The sequence below is a fragment of the Scophthalmus maximus genome, chromosome 10, assembly GCF_022379125.1.
Source record: "Scophthalmus maximus strain ysfricsl-2021 chromosome 10, ASM2237912v1, whole genome shotgun sequence".
Taxonomy (NCBI): Eukaryota; Metazoa; Chordata; class Actinopteri; order Pleuronectiformes; family Scophthalmidae; genus Scophthalmus; species Scophthalmus maximus.
The window spans coordinates 6,390,145-6,412,888 of record NC_061524.1 but is presented as its reverse complement, the minus strand read 5'-3'; the positions used below and the strand labels follow the sequence as shown (position 1 = coordinate 6,412,888).

Genomic DNA, 22,744 nt, shown 5'->3' with positions numbered 1-22,744 from the left:
AGAGTGGCATATTCGATATGCAATCTCCAACCCCGACATCACGCCGCCCCTGCCACCTTCTAATTTTGGGGGGGGGGCAAGGGTCCTTCATAATGACACCATGACTGTGAAGAACTTCCTCCACTCCACCGCACTGTCTGCTGCCTGTGTGACAAGGCGGCGGGGCTTTGTTGCCGGGAGGAAAGGCGGGGAGCTTTGAACTGCCGACTGACAGCGAAGGGGGGGTTGGGGGAGACATTCCAGGTGTAAAATGCAACCATTGTTACTTGCACATTTAACCCAGCACCTACGAACCAACCCTCCCCACCACCAGCAGCAAGCCCTTGTATACTGGGGACACTGGGCTCCTCAGGAAGGAGGCAGCGGAGGCAGCGGAGGCAAGCAGCGGCGGCGGGTGGTGGCGAGGGGGGACAATTCTGACATCATGTTGCCCTCTTCTGGCAGATACAAGCAACTGCAGCTCACTGTCCTCTCACCTCAGAGGCAACGACCCGGCCCGTGTTCCCCAGCGGCAAGTGAAGTGACGAGACGCCGATGACATGATGTGGCGCAACTGTGCGTTTTTACAAAATCATCCTCATGACGGCCGACATCAGGTCACGGTGAGATGATCTGGAGCTTGTCTCACTGACACAGAAAAAAATTATAATTTGTTTTGAAACAAAATCATGAGAGAGAAAGCGGCAGAAGAAAACAGATACAGTGTGGTTAAAGTAAAATACAAGACGATTTAGGCAACTGCCTACAAAACGTGTCAAGTGAAGGTCCACGAAGATGTTTGATGACCTAAAATTAAGTAGAAAAAAATAATATTAATTAGGAGTCAAATCGATTTTCCAGATCCTCTAAAAGAAACTCTGTCCTAACCCTGTTGATCTCAATTCACTCTGTGTATAATCTTCCAAGTGGATTATTATTATTATTATTCTTTGCCTCTGGAAATTCATGTATTTGTGCAAGCAGCTCAATACAGACGGTGGATTGAAGAGTCTGTGTGAGACAGCATCAGTTGTTTCCGCAAAGGACTGATGAGGACATGAAGTGGTCTTAACTTGTATTAACTTTTATTTGACTTATTTATAACCAATATATATATAACTTATTTTTCTGAAACAGGATCATTATTGTTGTTATTATTGTAAACAGCTCCTCAATCTTACTAAAAAAAACTTTTTTTCCCTAAACATATCATAACCATTATCAAGAGATTCCATATTGGGTCCCCCCCCCCCGAGGCCGATGGCGTAAATAGACATGTATGTGAAAGCACACAAGAGTACAGTTGCGTACAAGATAACCATAACCATAATGTAACATCTTCAGGGTACCGGTGTTTTCACTCAGATCACATTGATCTGATGAAGGTAAAATGAAGAGATCTTCCATTTTAAATTCATGGTGACGTTTTTTGTGTGTGTGTGTGTGTGTGTGTGTGTGTGTGTGTGTGTGTGTGTGTGTGTGTGTGTGTGTGTGTGTGTGTGTGTGTGTGTATCCTTTCCTGCTGGATAAATCTAAAGCACCTGGACTAACTAGCGTCAGAGTTTTATGTTGTGTTCACTCACGTGGATTGTAAGTATGAAATGACGCTGACTGTGATCGTGGACTGAGACTTGGTTTTCCGCTGCTGATCTCACGCTGCCACTCGACGCACAGAGCTGAGCAGACTGGCAGCGCCTGTCGCCAGGCAAAGCTCCAAGCCATCTCCCTTAGCTGCATCTCCACTGAATCAATAGCTCTCTCGCAGCATATCATTAGACATAAGTATTATAATTACTTGTGTTATTAATTTTGCCTTAATACCAGGGATAATATGATATGTAATTCCACCCTGTTGAGGCAAAGGAAAATTAGATAATCACAAATGCATTTCTTATGAAAATCAATATTGAAATGGATATTCCAATAATGCCAAACCACTGCAACCCCTCCCCCCCCCCCCCCGCCCTCTTTTTTCCTCATGCATATCAACCAATCATTTTCTGCATTCATCTGGAAAAAATTATATAAATATGTCCGACATATTTCACATGGGCAAGGCAAAACGGTATGGATTTGTGTTGCCTTGCAAACAATTTTAATAAAAAGCTATTGATCAGGGATGGAGTGGTTAGCCAGTGGGCGCAGAGCAGCAGACCCCAGTGGGTCCAGATCGTTAATGTCCTCAACTGCTGGCTTCACTGGTGCAAATGTGTTCAATAAGGGTCCGGCACTCGTGCTTCAGGCTTTGATTTTTGATACAGACACGTCACGCCGCCTGTGGCTGTTTCACAGGCCACGTTCATACGACACATTTGGTTAAAGCGCCTGTTTTTTCTTCTCTTCTTCGTGACTATGACAATAAATTCCAACTTTAAAGAAAAAAACAACAACAGTGCTCATGTATATGAATTCCGATTCTGGAGTTTCAGCTCATGGAAAAACATCAACTGGAGACTAACCAGGACTGGTCAGAGGAATGTGCATAGTAATATAAGCAAACACACACACACACACACACACACACACACACATTAAGGTGTGTCATCGAAAACACACTCTCACATCCTCAGTCAGACCTGGCTGAAAATGATTGCGGCCACAGTATCTACATCCCGGAGTTGCGTCTACTTTCTTGAGCAGGTATCAAAGCCCTGGCGCAGCGCTACAGTTTTAATTACCAGGTACTTTCCTTGTGCTTATGATTTCAATTTCTCCCCGCAAAGCTGGTAATGATATTCAAAATGCCTGCTGGCAACTGCGACTGCTTATTCTACCCGTGTCTTTCCTTCTCGCTATAATGTGAATACCTGAGTTTATAGGCTTATTTGTCCTCCAGTCACTTTGTAAAATCTTTATTCTGCCGCACATATCTTTTTTTCTTTTCTTTTCTTTTACTTTTAAATGTGAGCCTGGCTGGAAGGAATGGCAATAAAGATGTTGAGGGAGGGGGGGGGGGGATCAATGCAGAATGTATTAGGCTGCACTACAGAGACCGACTTCAATAATAAAAGAATTGATCCTTTAAAGTGAAGCTTATTCTGGCCATGGTAAAGAAGGACGGTCCATTCCAATACTGCCCGGGCCAGATGGAGAATCACAGCAGGCTACCCCCCCCCCCACCACACACACACACACACACACACACACACACACACACACACACACGAAAGTTCACATTAGATTCAGTCACACGATTACTGAGGGATTCTTGTTGGAATGCATGCATTATGGAGGAGCATGTCCAATAATAACACAGCATATGGCATAACATATTCAATTGGCACTACTTGAGCTTTTTTTTTCCAGTACTAGAGGGGGTGAGAAAAAGAGAGATGAACGACGCGTGGAGAGGAGAATAAAGTTAAATGAGATAGCAGATTTTTTGGGGGGGATAATATATTAGTTTACTGGAGGACACGTTGGTTTACTGCTATTTAGTTTATTAAGGCAATTCTGAGAATCAGCGTGCGCCACCAAAGATTATTTGGGGCCGCCATGTGGTTTGATTTTCATCCAATCTGCTTTTAAACTTCGTGTTTCCAAAACAGGAGCTGCAGAGATTTCCCAGCTTCCATTAGTCATCATCGGGACGCATCAGATCCCAGCGCCGTCTCCGCACGCAGCCGTCGGTATATAGCAAAGCGCCCCGCAGTAATCAAGTGCTGGGGTTGGGAGATATAACAAGCACACTTCACACACTAATCAGCTCGAGTGGACATGTATTGCATCCACATCCCCGTGTTTGGTTTGAGCCTCGTGGATATGAGCCCTGGCTTAGAAATTATCTAGATAGTATCAATAGATAAGGTTATCAGAGACTCAGCCAAAAGGGATGAGTATGTCGAGATACAGTTGGGCGGGATGAGTCCCGTGGTGTCTATTGATAAAATTAAGTGCTGAATGCAAAGTGAGGGTCTGGAGTAATCATAGCGAAAGAACACATAAACGCACGCACGCACGCACGCACGCACGCACGCACGCACGCACGCACGCACGCACGCACGCACGCACGCACGCACGCACGCACGCACGCACGCACGCACGCACGCACGCACGCACGCACGCACGCACGCACGCACGCACGCACGCACGCACGCACACACACACACACACACACACACACACACACACACACACACACACACACACACACACACACACACACACACACACACACACACACACACACACACACAGTGGTTTTTCTCAGCAAACTCCGATGCACCGATCTTCCTGTAGGCCTCTGAAGACTTATCTTGCTGCCATATCATGAATAACACTTTTTTTTTTCAACATTCAGACTGGAAAAATAAACTTTAAAACAAAATGTCAAAAATCCTCACATTGGCAACCTGCATCGACTATTCAGCCACAGACTGCTGTGTTCTAATGCAAACATAAACACACAAACGCTCAGACTCACTCACCACACACACACACACACACACACACAGTGACCCCCCCCCGTACCACTAGTGTCTCCTCCGCAGGGCTGCAGGACTGACACCCGCTTCCTAAAAATCCCATCAACTCATGTCAGACAAGCTGGATACGAGCCGATCAGCAAGGTCTGTAATCCACAGCTAAGACTTCACACCACGCTCCCACTTATCTCGACACACACACACACACACACACACACACACACACACACACACACACACACACATAAAAAAAGAAACGCCATAGTCGGTGGCTGCTTCACTCGATTTGTTCATCAGTGGTGATTTAATGTATATAACTGATCCTAAAAATAGAAACGTACTATGTGAGTAATCTGTACAGTAAAGGCTGAAGAAATTGAATATTAGTTCATCTAAAAGAAAGAAAGAAAAAAAGAAAAGAAAATATCACTATTTCGTGAACAACTTCTAAGACAATGACAGACTACCACAACATTTAGTTTACAGAGAAGTCTGCGATTGTGTGCATACGATTTATGATATACTTTGGTGACATATTTAAGATGTTTTACCATAAAAAAAAACATACAACAGAAGATGCTTTGTTAATTAAAAAACACCTAAGTCCGACTTGTGGAAATTCATTTGGCGAGCTAAAAAAATATGAGAAAAGCTGCAAATCCTCCCCCCGCAGTCAGAAATCATGCAATATATTATTTAGATTAACTGTATAAAAAAAATGGGGAAATAAAAGTCTAAGTGCATATTCAAAATGGTGCTCGGGAGAGGGACAAAAGATAACCTGGCATGCACAAACTTCTAAATGTACCCAACACATTTTTGCCGTGAAGCCATTCAATCAATCTCCAGTCCAGGCAACAATATGTCTCATTATCATTCAGATACATGCAGAACACCACCTCAAAAATAGAAAAAAGAAAAAGATGAAGAAAAGACCGAGAGAGACATAAAAAGGCACAGCGGACGAGGGGAGAGAGAGAGAGAGAGAGAGAGGGGGGAGAGAGAGAAAGAACAAGACAGAGAGAGAGAGAGAGAGAGAGAGAGAGAGACGCAGGGTGCAGGACCCACACGGTGTAGTTCCAGCCAATTGCATTCCAGAGAAGTGACCATGGCCAGCGATAAACAAAGCACCATAGATCATTCCTCCCTCAGACGGAGCCCAGCGCTGGAGGCAGCGGAGGGGAGGACGGTCAGAGAGAGAGAGAGAGAGAGGGGGGGGGGGGGTGGGGAGAGAGAAGCAGACAGAGACGACAGAGAGCTCACCGCCTATATGCATCTGCCCCTCTGCCATCCTCCGGTGCAACATTTTGATGCCCCCTTTCTTTTGCAACCGGAGCGCCGTTAGAGCCGGCTGCGCTGCACGCCCCGCAGATTTGCTCCCTGTGACGAGAACGCGAGAGCGAGAGCATGAGCCAGAGAGAAAGACATAGAGAGAAAGAGGGATGGAGGAGTGATGCCGCTGCTGCTGCTGCTGCTGCTGCTGCTGCTTTCTCCCACTGCCTCTGTGCAGGATGCATTGTGTCCCCGAGAAAAAACAAAATATCCCTCAGTTGTTTGCCCATTTTCTTCAGAGAACGAGAGAAGGGCATTCAGCACTTACCCACTTCCCAGACACAAGAGTCAGATTCATTTGAGCCCAGTGTGCCTCACAAGAGGAACTCAGATATTCCTGCAGAACAGACGTGTCAAAGAGGAGCCGAGAGATTCTCCCTCTTTTGTTTGTGAGTCTGCCCTGGCAAGGTTTTCTGCATTTGCATCAGCCGGCTTTTTTTTTCTTCTTTTTTTTTTCTTTTTTACAGCTTTGAAGCAGGTGGATGACAAAAGCATCAATCTCTCCAGGCACACTGTGTGGCATTGCATGCTTTGACACACTCCCCTCGCCGGCTCCGTACAGTATAATCACACATTCCTATTCTCTCTCGCGCACGAGTGAATACGGGCTCAGGAGGGAAACTGGAAGACAAGTAGCCATTGTTGGCGTGTGCGCTTCTGTATAATCATGTTGTGATTGGATTAAAATAGGATTTTTTTACCTACATCTCCAGAGTTCCATTTGCCATATGCGGAAGGCAATTTTGTGCAGGGCATCGGCTGAGATTTAAGTTAGCAACGGAGAATAACCAAAAGCCAGAATCACAAGGCATTCCCTCTTGTAAACCACCTTGATGTATTAATGAAGCAAAGGTTAATCCTAAATCGTCCTGTGATCAGAACCAACAATGTGTGATCTGTTTCAAGATGGAGTCTAAACTGGGGTTAAGTGGGAGTCAAGGGAGAGTGGAGCATTTTGCTGCTTTAAGAGTTGGCGGAGACCAAAATGGAGATAAAAGGAAACAGAACACTGAACTTAAATGTATCAGCTGGTCAGAAAGATAATGTTGCTCCTCAGCGGGCTAAATGTGTAACAGGAAAACCATTTGCAAAATGTTTTAGCCATATTTACCATATCATGTCAAGTGTTCGGCTCGTTCTTCTGCTCCCAGGTGGCCCAAAGAAATCTGTTCATGCAGCCTGGAGGTTGTTTAGACCGAGCAGTTGCTGCTGCAGGATCTGGAGAAGAGAAGATTTGGAGGACAAGATTATAGTATTAGCTTTTATAAACGACCACAGCAACAATGCAGACAAAAGCAATGTTTCTACTTATCTTACTGGCATCCAATTTCCATGAATTAACTTTTTTATCACCACCGCTAAAATAAAATCACCATCAATTGACAAAACACTGTCCTGAAGCTTTGAAGTTCCATATTATAAGGAGAGTCCAAATGAAATGTGATAGGATCGGGTAACAAGGTCTATTTAAAGTCTAGACCAACAGCAAACACGACATCAAAATACATGTGGTATATGAGAAATTGTGATTCTCCACGTCTGTATATAAGCAAACTAAAGAAGTCAACAATATCACATTTTTTTAAATAAAGAAGAGGAAGTGGGACAAATGTGAGAAATTGAATTGAATTGAAATCTATATCCATGTGTCATTATTATCTCTATTCTTTTGCAGACTTGTAGTTAGCTCAATTTTTACGGCTTACTTTCTCAGCAGAATTATTTGTTCTTCTAATCCTCCTTCCTAAGAAAACAGCAGTAATGTAAACCCAAGTAGGGGACTATTGAAAGTCCAATTGAAGAAATAAAGTATATGTAAGCCAGAGAGAAAAGCAGGGAGAAAAATATTGAAAAAGTTATTTGGACAACTTTCTGTGTTGGGATCGAATGCTACTATACTAATAATAATAATAACAATAAATGTCATTTATGGAGCACTTTTCATTGCTAATAGCAATCTCAAAGTGCTAATGGAGTTCGACAGCAGACACGTCAATAAAAACACTTTTGCAAGATAGATATTAACACACTTGCAATCCCTGCAGCTACCGGTAATAAATTATAAATATGCAACCACAAAGACAGTAAACCGAAAAAAGTAGAAAAAGTTTTTGTACAAGCTGACATTTAAACGTCTCACCACTCTGTGCGCGTGCGTGTGTGTGTTTGTGGCAATCCGGAATTCCGACGTTTTCCATCTGTTGCTGAAGGCAGCTGCGTGACGTCGGGGTGTGTGTGTGTTTCCTGGAGGGATGTTGACTTTTCTAACCACTATGCTAATGCTAGCGGAAAACCACAGAGACATCTTATCCGTTTGAGTTGTTTATCCACCTACTCGCGTGAATTATCTCAGCGCGCGCGTTTGCTCGCGCGCGAACGAGTTGTTTCAAAGTCGTTAGGTCGCCGCTATCGCGTGAGGCTTGCTAGCGTTAGCTAAGGAAGCACCGCCCGCCCGCCTCCGCCCGCCTCCGCCCCCCTCACCGGTGTAACCTGTGACTGGAAGTTTCACCGATGGACAGTTCGCTGGTTAAAGACAACCCGTTACTTTTACCGCTCAACGCCGAGCGAACTGTCTACGACGGGTTTGTCACCGTCCAGGTAACTTTGAGTTAAAGAACTTGTGGTGTGCGTCTTTTCTTTTCTTTTCTTTCGACAGCATTGAAAGAGGCCAAATCTAAAGATGTGGGCAGATTCACTTCAGACGTGTCAATCATGTCGAGGGATTGCTCGTAAACATTCGGCGTGTTCTAAAGAAAAAATATATATTTCAGACACTTGAACACATCACCAGTCAGAGTATATCCGTGTTTGAAGTAGTTAGTTGCAGTGGCAGGAAACGGTCGATACTGTATTAAGAAGAAGAATAGTAACTACCTGCTTCGTGCCGAACTCTACAGTTGACCGATGTGATTCAGAATTGAGCTAAAGTTAAGTTCAACCCTGACTGTGCCTCGTCCAGTATGCAAATTAACTTCATATTGTCTAATTTCTAAATTGAGTTCGGCGCCATCCTCATTGGTCAAGTCAGTTTTATTTGTAACTAACTTACTAATCAATGCAGTAAGTTTCTAAACATTGCATCGTGCTATTTATATCATAAGACAGCTTTTTGTCATTTGTCTACTTCCACTTGTGTTGTTTTTCGTAGGAACGAGACTTCAGACTGAGAATCCTGCTGCCACCAGATCGTCAGCTCAAACGGGCAAAGTAGGAAACACCGTCTCACCCTTTCTCTTTTTGCAGAACTGTCCCACAGGTATCAGTGTTTCCCCTACCAATTGAACTGATTGGGTGCCCCGCCCCTCAAATGGGAGACCCCGCCCCCCCCCCCCCCCCTGAAAAGTAAATTAATCCATCGCTTTATCCATTTAAGGGTCACAGGGGGGGCTGGAGCCAATCCCAGCTGACATTGGGCGAGAGGCGGGGTTCACCCTGGACAGGTCGCCAGCCTATCGCAGGGCCACATACAGAGACGGACAACCATTCACTCTCACATTCACACCTACGGTCAATTTAGAGTCTCCAGTGAACCTGACCCCATTCTGCATGTCTTTGGACTGTGGGAGGAAGCGGGAGAGCCCGGAGAGAACCCACGCATACACGGGGAGAACATGCAAACTCCACACAGAAAGGACTCAAACCCAGAACCTTCTTGCTGTGAGGCCAAAGTGCTAACCACTGCAGCACCTTGCAAGACATTTATAGTCACCTCCATACGTACCTTATTCCTAATTCCTGTATAAAAGATTGTAGATGAAACGTGATTGGGGAAACCTGACCCTAACGAGTACTAACCGCCCCCCCCCCCAAACCAGTAAACCTAGGGGAAACAATGCATATTATGATGTTACATTGTTAAGAAAGTCTTATATTAGTTCATTATATTTATTCAATCAATAATAGAATTGTTGTTGTAACTGTTCATAACTTTGTATTGTAGGCTGCAGTGCTGCTGGCTGTTAAAACACCTGTTGCGTGGATATGAGCACATAGTGAAGCAGGTAGGTTCTCCACACGGGCCCGGCAACCAAACTCCAGTGTCGTGTTCCCCTTTTGCTTGTTGCGTCATAACATTTTTCGTGTCAGCCAGCTTTGATTGAATGTTGATCGTTCCCGCGTTCCCGTTTATTTATTTGTTTATTTGTCATGTCATTTTTTTTTTATTTTGGCTCCTTTGTTTTTTCGCGGCGGCGTGCCAGACGTCGTTTTCTCCGCGCTCTCTGTCACCCGTTAGGCTTGCCTGACTCAGGAGCGGAGAAAAATATTTTTCACTGTTTAATTAACATCGCCTGGAAAATGTCCCTATTTGTTATGTGGCCCCTCAGGGTTATTTGGATGAGATTGATATTTCACCCTGGGCTGCAAAGTTCATTATTTTCACAGCCTTTAAGCTATCATTAATTATTAAAGTTGGTGGCAGCCCCCATTAATCACAAATGCTGTGTTTGATTTGAATGGCTGGCTAGAGGAAGGAAAAAAAAAAGTAGACACTGTCACTTCATTATCCTCACACTCAAGGATGCCTTTTTTTCTCTTTTTCTCCCACTTCTTCACAGAGGCTGCAGCAGTCGGCCGATCTTGTCACTTTCTTGCTGGAGCTGAAGACGGTCTTGGTGAGGAGGAGAGGGACACGCTGTGATTAACACGTTCACCTTGACATTGTTGCATTAAGACCAGAAAGTACAGGGGAACCTTCAGGCATGATCAATAGCCTTGATGGCGAGGCACACATGATAATGCGTATATTGTTAATAGATTATTGAAAAGTGTATAGCGGCCTATGTGCTTGCCACATAACAAAGGCGTACGGCTTATTGGCCCTGAGTCTGTTTCGCTGTATTCATCTTGTTTGCCTTTAGCAGAAAGATGATGGTGCACGGTGGTTAAGTTGTGCAATGATGTGCATAGTAATCTGGACTGGACTGAAATAAGTAGCGCTCTCTGTGTTGTTGCAGGAAGTGGGTCTGAAGAGCCGCCCTGAGTGCAGCTCCATCCCACCTCCGCAGTATTACTCGCAGCTCATCGCGGAGATGGAGACCCTCGGGTGGAACAAGTAAGTGGGCCTCGAGGAGCAATAACACCAGATTTAAACAATCATCAGCTACCAACTTTGTCCAACGCTTGGAAAGTTAGCCCTGACCACCACGTTTGATGTTTGCGGGCTACACTTGTCACTGTGAGAGAGAGAGAGAGAGTGAGAGAGAGAGAATTAAATTATTTTAAATTTCAGAGGTGCTAAAAATCTCGGATGATGATAATAATAATAATACATCAGATTTACAAAGCGCTTTTCAAGATGCTCAAAGACGCTTTACAAAAGCAGCTAAAATCAAACAACACAAAAAAAACCCCAGAAAGATTTCAGGTTTCTACTTTGCTGGAATGTGAGTGAAGCATGTTGGTTGCAGTCCTGGCAAGAAATATTGAATCTACTGGTAAGCCATCAGTTTTTTTCACAGTTGTCCTAAAACGTGAAAATGTAACTATCATAAGATTTTACCGCAGCAATGCTAATGAATGAATTGCCACAAAATGCGAAAAACAGTTGTTTAAAGTGGCTCCCGGCGTTCCCCTTCCTCACTTACATGATGCGAGGAGACTAATATATATGTACTAGTATAGTAATCTGGCTGCGCACATACTTTGCAGATGGCGCGTATTTCATGATGTTCTTCCTTGTCTCTGTTCAAGCTTTACAAGCAGCTGTAGCCTCTACCCTCTAGAACTTGTGCAAAAAAAAGAAATAGGGACTTGTACGCAACTCTTAAACTAGAGACAAGGAGTAGTTATTGCTGAAATGGTCACCTATAGATGATATTTCTCTTATTATTTATTTTTGCCCATTTTCCCCAGAGGTAAGTTAACAAACGGAGGTGTCTATACGGCGAGAAAACTCCTCTGTTTTAAAAGGATATATGGAGCATCCCTTGATTTTTTTTTTCTTCCCGGCACTCTAAACTGATTGAGGAGGCTGCATCACCAGAGCTACCCAGTAACAAATGGCTCTTAGTGACTTCCTTATTTTTAGTTATTGAGTTATAGTTAAATCCAGGTCCCATTTAATAACTCTCGGGCCACGTGCGGCGACGGGCCCAGCTAATGCCGTTGTCTCCACTCATCAGGAGTGAGGGAGGAGGGGTTGGGGGTGGTTAGCGGGAAGACGTGCGTTCTCCCCCTGCTTGGATTAAGCCTCGACTACGACACTCATTTTCCACTTTCCTATTAATGACCGTGGCTACAATTATGATATTAGCGAAATGCAAATGGCCCTAATTGAAGAGTCTCAGGTTTTAATAGGAGAAGGGGAGGTGGAGGTATGCTTTATGCTGGAAAATGAGACCAACATCATTTTCAGTGTCATGTTACGGTTAGCAGACATTATACACTGTGAACCTCAATCACCAAAGCACTCGAGTTTCGCTCGGCGTCTTAATTTGTATGGGCCGTGTTAATAGCCACCAGAGGTTTCCAGCTGTAATGCTGTCTGCTGATTGGGCCAGGTAAGTGAGTCGTTTTCTCGCGCTTTCTCTCCCGTCTCCATTTCTGCATTTGAGAGCATGGTCATCTTAATTGGCTGGAGACGGCGTACCGTGTGTTAATTAATGGAAAATGAGGTCAAGTAGGTCAGCCACCATCACTTGGGGGGGCCCCCAAAAACGTGGCCCAGAAACCACCTGGGCTCATTACGGGCCAGCACTCCATGTTCACAGCCTCTCCGGGCATGCACAGGACATCGTCTCTTCTTTATCACATTCTATCAATCAGTCCATCAAAGTTATTTAAAGTGAAGAATCACCTTGCATCACATTTTAGCAATATTACTTACTTGTAAAAATGCTATCTTGGTAATTACCTTGTTAAGAGACTTGAATGTCAGACAAGTATCAAAAATTACTCCAAGGTCTTTGACGGCGAGTTTCCAAAAGAAATTTACAGCTATCATGTTAACCCTTAAATTTTCAAATAAATGCCCTTATTGGCTTGTCTAACAAATACGTTTTTCAGCATTTAATAGATTATACAGTGACAGTTTCATGAGCATAGCAATGATAATTGCCACAGTGTTTATAAATGAAGTCACCAAAGGGAATTATATTGATAGAAAAAAGCATAGGGCCAAGGGCTGATCCCTGGGGTTACACCAAATCTTACTTTTAAAATTGCACTATTGTAACTTTGAGGCTGAGTTCTGTTTAATAAGTATGAGTGAAGCTATTAAAGCACCCCCACCAATATGCAAGATACGACTTCCTTATATTAAGTTATTGAGTTACCGTTGAAACCAGGTGCAATCTGTTGATCTCGCTGATCTTGAATCACTTTGCCAGCGCAGAAAGAAAAAAAAAATCTGGGACACGTAAGCACACATGTGCGTGGTGTGCACCGTGTGGAAGCAGATCACTTGGCTGTGGTGTTGCAAATGGGAAGCACTCATCAGTCTTATCAGCAGGACATCTGACTGTCATGCTGTTTCCATCATGGCCAAGTAGGGGCGGCAGCTAGTCCCCACTATCCTGGCATAAGACCCCAGAAGAGAGGAGATGGAAATTTTGTGTTAGTGATGCACCAATGACTTTTTTTCCACTGTCAGTACAGTTTGTACAGAAAGTTGGTTGATACTGAGTACTTCTCTGAGTTGTCATCTCCCAAATACAGATTTAAATATTGGTATGACTTACATTCAGCACATTTATTGTTTTACAACTGTAATATCCATGTTGGAATAGGCCTGGGCAATATGGCCTATGAATAATTCTGCAATATCTTTAGGCTGAATTTAAACTTTAAACATTTATACGATTTAGCAACCAACAACATTTTTTTCTATATCAAGTGTAGAATCAAAACATATTTGCAGATAAGCTGATTGTGATACATCCATTTCAGGAGAAAGTCCTAATTATACTTTTACATAAAAGATTCTTATTTTAATTTGGGTTGGTTAAAGTGCTGCAAGACCCAACTTTTCATATTAGTCACATTCTGCGAAAACCTTGTACTGTGTGTTTGCCCATTCAGCCAAGTTCCGACTACACAACACTGTCGGATTGCTGTGCATTTCACAGTACACACAACTTGCAGTCATTGCGAGTTCATACTACACGACTGACCGGCGATATTTCAAAGGCTCAACTTCTTATTTTTCGGTTTATTGCTGTCAGCAATGATTGGCATTTTCTGGGGGCGTCCTCTTTGTAATTGTGCACTTTAAGTAACCTAGCCTTTTCAAGAACGTCTCAGCTGTTACCAGATTACTTTTGCCTGTTATTGGCTTGGTAAGTAGCACTGAGATCAGCATCAACACCTCCTTTAATATGGGAAGGCTGTGAGAGAGAGAGTGAGTGAGTGAGTGAGTGTGTGTGATATGAAGATAATTTTAGAGATGGAGTGTGATGGAGGTGACACTGAGTAAGCACGGTAGCAGAAATGTATCTATCAGGTCAGCTTGCTGGAAAGCTACACCGAGTCAGATTGGCATGATGATTATGACGACGATTATGATGATGTCATGTGTTTGTATGTGTAGGTGTTAGTGTGCATTTGACACTTCGACACTGTTGCCCTTCGTCTGCGTTTGATTGCAAGTGTGTGAACGAGCAGACACTTTTATAAGTTGGGCAAGTTGGACACTGTCTCCCATCATTCCATCACTTCCCTAAGTGTGTATATATATATGTGTGTGTGTGTGTGTCATTCTTAAGCACACTCCTCACATCACTCCTCTCTACCGCACTCCATAAATCCTCCGCAGATATACAGCCATGTCAGCCTCAGCACCGAGCATCCATCATAATGTACTGTAAATCTGGAGGATTGTTCAAATCCTTTGTCTGAGATCAGTGTTTCATCTTTTACGTCTCAGTAGACCAGAGATGGACTTTGATCAGCCGTGAATCTGAAGGCAGCGTTGCAGCATACTTAGGCCACATCAGTGTTTTGTCCTCAGCCGCAATAGGTTTTAATTAGCTTCGGATGGGGAGGGTCTGATTTACCAGTTGACTCATGCTTGAAGACGAGGATCTACCTTAAGGTCACAATTTTATGAGAGTGTGAATCACACTCCTGTATCTGCTTAAATCATTGTCGTGTTATTTTTCAATCGACAGTTGCAGAGAGATATTGAGAGGTTTCTTCCTGTTGGCAGTCAGTTGTCCAGTCAGGTCCTGTCATGGTGTCTTCAAGCAAACGTTCTGCCATACTTGCCTAGGCTAGACAGCCACAACAATACCCCCAAACTACAATACGCCATTTTCACCTGTTATCATTAAGCACTTCTTATGTCATGTCTACCTACATTGTGCTTAGATTTCAATATCCAAATCATATAGGCCGAGTTGGCGGGACTTGACAACAATGGAAGAGTAGGGTACATTTAAAGGACCGCTATAACATGCAAGATGAAGGTCACACAACTGCTGGAGAGTGTCGAAGGCATCCACAAGCCACTTTGCAGTAGCCTTGCCTTCTTCACACTCACACTCTAAGGTATTCAAGGCCAGGGTGTCGGCCATGTGACCCGTCCTTTACCACATATGGGGTCTTCAACATTTCTTTGACTGGCAGCTTCTGATAGCAGGAGGAGGTGGAGTAGTGATACATAGACATGCATCAGACACAGATTAGAAGCGGAAGAATTCCTCTTTTTTTTAGTTTTGTCTCTTTGAAACCTGATGGATGTAGGTCTTTTAGCTCTGTTTTGGTCTCCAACAACCCCTAAGAAAACGTATCTGACTGTTGAGCTGCTGAATGCTAACTGTGTCCCTTTGCGCTTGTGGTATATGGTGGGTTTCGGAACTGTTTCAGAAATGTTAAGGATTTATTTGGATAGAGTAATATTTTGTCAGTTTTAAATTGCCATATGAATGGAATTTGTTCTATTAAATATAACTCTGTTATACTTTCTATGTAGATTAGCGCATAATTGCAGCCTCATTTTATTGTGCCATAAAATTTGTATTGATATTATCATGATATGAGCTTGACTCCAGGTCTTTTCCATCAGTGCGGTGATGTGCAGGCGAAAGAGCCCTCGGATTTCAATCTATTGCGCAATTAACGGAGTGTACATAGAGTCGGTGTGTGTTTCCTAACAGTTTTATTAGAAAGCATAAAATCCACTGTCTTTCTGGTGACTCAGCGTGAAATGCTCTCTGCCTAGACATGATTTGGTTCGTTATATTCCGCCATTAAATCGTAAAACAAAAGCACTCGCTGGAGAAAAAGACAAATTTAGAATTCAGAGGTAGAGAAGCCTGTCGTTATGTTTTTGCTGGATTTGGGTGTGATTGGATGTAACCTGATGTCACCGCGTTTCATACCCAAAGTAATAAATCTGAAGGCAGAGTTGATATCTCAATATGGCTCTCTGCTGCGCTGATTAATGATGGATGATGGCTGTTGTCAGTGTACAGTTTCGTGTGCAGCCCGCTCTGATTTATTGTGTATCTATAATGTGTGTGTGTGTGTGTGTGTGTGTGTGTTTGTCCATCTTCAGGCTGCTTTTCATAGACACAGAATTACGAACATTGAGACTGAAGGCGGAGGACTCCTCTGGACGGCAGCACATTCTCACTATTAAACTCAAGTCTAAGGTAAGAACTGAACTGGTTTCACAATTACTCCTCATCAAGTGGGATACTCTATCTGACCTAAACAGCCCATCCAAATTGACACTTTACCGAACATATTTTGGATTTTCAGTCTGCTGATAGAAAATAGTTGATTTACATCTGCACCCTTAAATCTAGGTCACTGTAGAAGGTGTGGAAAGACACGATAAACTCAATGTGACTATGCTGCAGCACAGATAAAACACCTCAATTCCGTGGACAAGATCACATGTTGTATCATGGTCACGTTTGCGAATGTGCCTGGAAGCCGGAGATGTTGTCACTGTGAAAGTGTAAGAACATTTGCAATGAAAAGCACAGAGGTGAAAGCATTTAACGTACTAGTTAAATTTGACTATTGTACAACAAAAAATGTGCGTCTCACTCCCACCTTCGAAACTCTTTTCTTGAAATGTGAGTCAGAATCGAGTGTCTAGCAGCTGGTAGCATCTCACCGGGGTGTTGCACAATCTAGTGAATAGTGAGTGGGTGGCACGGTGAGGTGGTGCGAAGCCCGGATGACATCCACTGTGGACAAGGAAGGGTAGCGGGACCCCACTCTGTGCCCACCTGCCCACCTGGCCCTCTTCACACCTCTGGCACCGGGTAAAAAATAGCTTGGAGTCGTCCCCGCGTTTCCAGCTGCTCCCATCAGATCCAGCGCCAGGTCATCCCTCACCAGGCACAGCCAGGGGAGGAGGCAGCACTGGCACGGACACACGGAGGCTCGGCTGGCAGGGGAGGGAGGAAGGAAGAGCACGGGGGGAGAGGACGAGCAGGAGTGGGATGCTGAAGGTGAAAGGAGACGGGGAATCTGGCTCGTGATGTCCTGAACAAGCCTCTTGTCTAAGACTTCTAATGAACTTTTCGACTGAACAGCAAAGACGCTGGGGTTATCTGAAATGAGATGATATTCAAATGGAGTGAGTGAGTGATAACTAAAGAGCCCCAACAAATGAAGATCAGTTAATAGAACGAGCGAGTGAAGACAAGGAGCTTAGCTGGTCTGTTCATCATGTACGTTGCTATGGCATCTACTCTGCTTTTTTCCTTAAAAAAAACAACTTCCTGCCTGTTTCATGTTAAAAGCCTACAAGGAACAGTAGGCATTAACAGGAGTGGGGAGAAAAAGACGTGAATAATTCGTGAATGACAACACAGTTGTTTTTTCTTTTCTTATATAACCCTGTTAAAGATAAATGCAAATTACATGCGAGTTCACATTGAGACTTAAGGTGGTCTATTTACATGGGTTCTAAGCCTAGTCATCATTCCTTTCACTCTGGTACAAAATTAAAATTTACTGGCAAGTTGAAGAAAATTCTTTAACTGAAAGATCAGGGCCTCTGTGATCTTAAAATTTGAGGGGGCTTGTGCAAGGAGGAAAAGTACCAACTTGGTGAAACAGGGATTGAGAGGATCAATCATTTTTGTGTTCGCCTTGATTTAAGGTGCATACCTGTCCTAACTTCTGCACCCACAGCACCCTGCGGAGGCGCCCGAATGCTCAGCCGACCTGCCACTCCCTCTGGCTACAACATGGACACCACAGGTACGTGAAGAAACCGTACGTGACAGAGTGATTTTTACCACTGTCAACTGAAACGGGTCTTCTTCTGTCACTTCTCCAGGCTGCATGCAAACTATATCAAATAGGCTGTTTCGAAGGAGTTCAAAACACAAAGTAATATACATTTCAGTAATAATAGTGATAGATCAAATATTTTTGGGTTATTGTCTGTGCATCATCAGAGCCTCCCATGTGGACAGGGTGATGTTTCCATTCGGTGTTTTGTAGCGAGACCTTCTGCTGCCATTTGAGACTAAAACTAAAATTGAGCGCCACACAAACACGCTCGAGTCATCCACCGCTCCCCTTTCCACCTGCTGCATTAAGAATGTATTTTCTCTCAGCCCCAACAGTCCACTTTAACAGGCAATAAAGGGCTTTGTTGTAAAAAACAGCTAAGGGCTCTGTCGCATGTTTTTTTTCCTTTCCCCCCCCTCCTTGTTATTTTTGTTTGCCATCTTGCTTTTTGCTTTGCTCTTTCACTCCAACTCTGATTTTCATCTCTGCCACTGCCTCCAAGTGTGTCACTTGCTCACTGTCACATGCACGCACGCACACACACACGCACGCACACACGCACACGCACACACACACATACATAGATGTCTTGTGCTTTTTTTTTTACAGTCACAGTCGCTTTGTCAATCATAAAAACTACCGCTCCATATCTGAGCTTTGCATTTCTGTGTGTGTGTGTGTGTGTGTGTGTGTGTGTGTGTGTGTGCGTGTGCGTGTGTGCGTGCGCGTGTGCGCGTGTGTGTTGCTGATACATGGCAGGCGTACAGTGAGGACCAGCTTAGAACAGCGCTACCGTATGGAGCCTGTCTGCCTGCTGTGCTGTTGATGGATCTCTCCCACACTGCGACATGAAGTGTGTGTGTGTGTGTGTATACGTGTGTGTGTGCGCGCGCCAAGTGTGGTTTTGTCTGAAGTGTGAAGGGTGTGTGTTTCTGCGTGTGGAGGGGGGAAGGGCTTGTCTGTCGTCAGTCCTGACATGTTCATTTGAATGAGTAATTATTGCTTGCTCTGTTGCAGGGCCAAGACGTGCCACTCTGTGCAGTTCCGAGAACTAGAATAGGAAGAAAAATAAACCTCTGTGTGTGTGTGTGTGTGTGTAATTTGCATCCTTTGTGCCTTCAGAGTGTACGAACAACCTAAAGCTGTATGTATTTAGATACTGAGGGATTTTGAGTGGGGACGTGTGAGTGTTGAAGCTCAAGCTAAGAGAATGATTTTGTCATTCTAGATAAGGATGTTTCTTCCGATCATTTTATTTAATATTCATATTTGTCTGATCTACAGCCAACACATGTAGGTGGTGACCCTTAACAGCCAAGTCAAGATGACACATGGACTCATCACATGCATCTTGTGTTTGTGAGCAGGCTGCGAGGCTCAGCAAGAACGATTTATTGAAAACAGGTTTTAAAAAAGCAAAGATAAAGTTTAATCGCATCCATGTTAAGAGGAGCGGAGTCTTTCAGCCCGACTGCTTACAAGAGCTAAATTGAGGTCAGTCAGAGATATCATAAATAGATAAAGAGGACTGATTGAAACAGCTAAGGAGCAAATCTCAGCTCAGATTCGGTGTCTTTCCTACTTTCTTACAGCCTCATACAGTCAACCGTGTTCTTCTCTCAATTACCAGCTCTTCTTCCTTTTTTTCCTCCTCCTCCTTTTTTCTTTCTGAACTGGGCCTAAGCACACTTATCCTTAGCCGTAACCGTAATCATGCCACTGGCATTAATTGGGCTGTAATTGCTGAGGCTCTCGGCACCTGGACGATGCTTAATTGTGTGCACTGTGCTGGCACAATGACCCATAATTTTTGGTTCATTTTTTTCACCCCCCCAAGTTTTTTCCCTTCTCATTCCGTCTGCACCGCTCTCCCACACCTCCATCAACCTCCCTTTCTCTTCGCTAGGTGTGCGTACGTACGTGAGCGTGTGCACATTAAGTTGTTTCACTTTTAACCAACTGGTCGATCCGCACTTTCTGCTCACTCACTTGCCTCAGATAAGACAGTAGAAGCCCCTTGTTCTATTAAGGAATAAACTCTTTGCATTACAAGTATTAAAGAAGTTAAACAGTTCTGATGAGCGCACTCACAATTTACTAGTTTATTAACTGCAGGGCTACAATCAATCTGAAGATTCTTCTCTGGAATAATAAATGGATGGATTCATTGTGTAGTCCTTAAAATGGCAGAATAACAGACAACTGTTGGCCAGCTCCCCTTTGAAGCCCAAACTGTCATTATCACATTACAGTATATGGTTTGTGTGCAGGTTGCTTATCCATGATACAAAGCATTCATAAATTATCTTTTTAGGTGTTGGTAAGCATATTTGTAAACCTTGGACAGAGCCAGAGCAGCTAGAAAAGACATTAGCAGGACACTGCAGCCTTCAGTAGAAGTGAAGAAAGGGTTGTATATTCACATAAGTATGCTCCAGTGTTGTAACTAACCCCTCTTTTTGTTCTGCTCTCGTTTTGGTAGAGTACTCTGCAGCAGCTCCACGACCAGTTCCTGGTGGTTTTGGAGTCCCTGACGGAGTTCTGGGACGTCCTGGAAGAGGTCGACGGCAACACCTGGATTCTGGAGCCAGAAAAACCCAGTCGGTCCGACACCATGAGGCGGATCGCCATCGGTAATGTGTAACACATACATGCAGATGTCAGCACAGCTAATTCCAGTCATCCGGACATTTTTTGTGTATCCATGTATCATGTACTGTGTTTTACTGGACTTTACATGTAAACGCTGATCTTGCAACTGATCAACGCAAAAAATATTACACACACATACTAATGGTTTTTTTAAAAATGTTATTGAGGCTGTTACATACTGTACCTGTCTGTGTTTGCAGGAAACAACGTATCCATTAAAGTGGAGGTGGATCCCAGACACCCCAAGATGCTGCCTGAGTGCTGCCTGCTGGGAGCCGAGCACGGTGCGTAGCGACATGGTTTCGCTTCAAAGTGTGTTCTCAGGCAGCGCACGAGCATAAGAAACATATCTGCTCCGTTACACACCTAAAACTGAAATCCTCTCCTCATTAGAATGCACTCATCAGGTGTAAATTACAGATGGACGGTGTACAACAAAATGTATCTATAAAACTATGTGAACATTGAGTTTGGGCAGCTGGACAGTCGCAGGATAACGTATTAGAGAGATTTAACTTGAAACCGTAAAAATAGGGTGATAAGAGTGGAATTTTTTTTTAATAAAAAGTGAGGGTGACATGCCCCTTTCCCCTCCATAACCGCTGGGAATCATATCCTTACCGTCAGGACAGTTTTAAAATGGTAAGAGACGCAAATCTTATCACCAATATTGAACTCGATGCAGAAGCAGCAAACCTCAGAAATACCTCCACAGATTGTTTGTGGTTAATTCTGTTAAGTTCTCATCATATTACGCCGGTGTGACAGAAACTTAAAACTCTACTGCCCTTGTGAAGCTGCATTGTGAATTTAATGTTATTTAATCAAACTAATTAACGCCTTGACTATTTTATAATCAATCGTATAGTCAAATTCTTTTCTTTATTTGACTAAATCTCCCAAAATAAGTATTTACATTGTTAAAAGAGAAAACTGCTGTGTTTTCTTTGAATTGGTAAATGATACATCAGAATAGTTATACATGAATTTATTGTTGATCAAGTCATCAGCTGAATTTAGATCAGGTCAGTGAGAAGCCATGAGGCGTGAATGAAAAAGCAATGGCACCTCTCTTTCTTTTTTCCCCCAGATCTCCGCAGTGTCTCGACTTCAGCCAGGCTTGTTGTGTTGATTGTTGTCTGTCGTCGTGTCACAGGACTCGCTTCCCGGAATGTGCCACATTTCCATTCCCGCCGCGCCGACCGGCCGAGCTTCGCGTTTCTATTTAAGTCCCCGTCAATTGTCGGCCATTGTTTCTGTAAACTCAAGGTCGCGCGGCTCCGTAGCCTGTTGCCTAGCAATGCAACTCAAAACATATTAAACACGTACACACCTCAGCCAAGATGGCAGGCAGGCGGCGACCCTCAAATACGAGGGGTCGCACAGAAATATTGCTTTTTGCATGTAGGAATAACAAGTAGTGAAGGTGATGAGTACAGAGACAAAGTTCCCCTGCGGAACAGGGCAAGCAGTGATGGTCCGTATCGGACACTGGTGACAGCGCAGGCTGAGGTGAAAAACAGCGTTTGAGGCTATGCAGAGGATGTGTCTCTCAGACGGTCGAATTTTATGAGGGCTTGTATATTGTGTACACTCGTGTATCTGCAGCTGTTTGGAATGTGGCGAGAAAACTTATCAATTTACACCCAGTACCTTTTTTTCCCTCCCCTCTCTGTTGCTGCAGTTGTGACTCCGCTGAGGAATAAACTCAACGCCAACATGCACTTGTGGTAAGGTCCTCTGCATCAACAAGGCTTTTACTTGTCAATCTGTTTAAAAAAAAACCAGAAGAACAAACAAACACTAAATAGTTTCTTAACGGGCGTTCTACTCATGAAAATTTTGGCAAGTTTTATGTATAAAAAAATATGTAAATCTGTTTATTTTATGTGACTTTTGCCGGATTGTCTATGTTCCCTCCAAAAGACCGAAACCAACAACACGTTTGTCCTTCTTCTAACACACTCTGACCTCTCTAGGTCACTCAGCTTTAAGCCCATTGGTTACTGTTATTAAAGATGTATAACTTCAAATGCTGGACTTTTGCAATACAATTTACTGTTTTGATTTATGGGCCTGCAAATTTACTTACATTGGTTCAGTCTCAGTCAGATATTTTTCCAAGAATTTGGTGGAGGCCAAAAATAATCTTCAACATA

The 22,744-nt window shown here is 43.6% G+C and overlaps 1 protein-coding gene and 1 long non-coding RNA gene across 4 annotated transcripts in view; one reads left to right on the top strand and one right to left on the bottom strand.

Moving 5' to 3' along the window:
• Positions 1 to 8,014, bottom strand: part of LOC124850733 — a 133,554-nt gene extending 125,540 nt beyond the window's left edge. For both annotated transcript variants that reach the window (XR_007031535.1, XR_007031534.1), the window contains exons 1-2: positions 7,876 to 8,014; positions 6,847 to 6,953 (exon numbers count right to left, since the gene is read on the bottom strand). This is a non-coding gene — a long non-coding RNA (uncharacterized LOC124850733). The remainder of the gene's footprint in view (positions 1 to 6,846; positions 6,954 to 7,875) is intronic.
• The window catches only part of fancl (FA complementation group L), an 18,795-nt gene continuing 4,012 nt past the window's right edge, over positions 7,962 to 22,744 (top strand). Inside the window, exons 1-10 of one of the 2 annotated variants that reach the window (XM_035605701.2) lie at positions 7,962 to 8,333; positions 8,884 to 8,942; positions 9,676 to 9,736; positions 10,292 to 10,348; positions 10,691 to 10,788; positions 16,231 to 16,327; positions 17,829 to 17,897; positions 20,416 to 20,566; positions 20,786 to 20,869; positions 21,676 to 22,263. In XM_035605701.2, coding sequence (XP_035461594.1) covers positions 8,247 to 8,333; positions 8,884 to 8,942; positions 9,676 to 9,736; positions 10,292 to 10,348; positions 10,691 to 10,788; positions 16,231 to 16,327; positions 17,829 to 17,897; positions 20,416 to 20,566; positions 20,786 to 20,869; positions 21,676 to 22,115 — 1,203 coding nt within the window. In that variant the 5' untranslated portion in view covers positions 7,962 to 8,246 and the 3' untranslated portion in view covers positions 22,116 to 22,263. The other variant, XM_035605702.2, reaches the window with a different exon arrangement.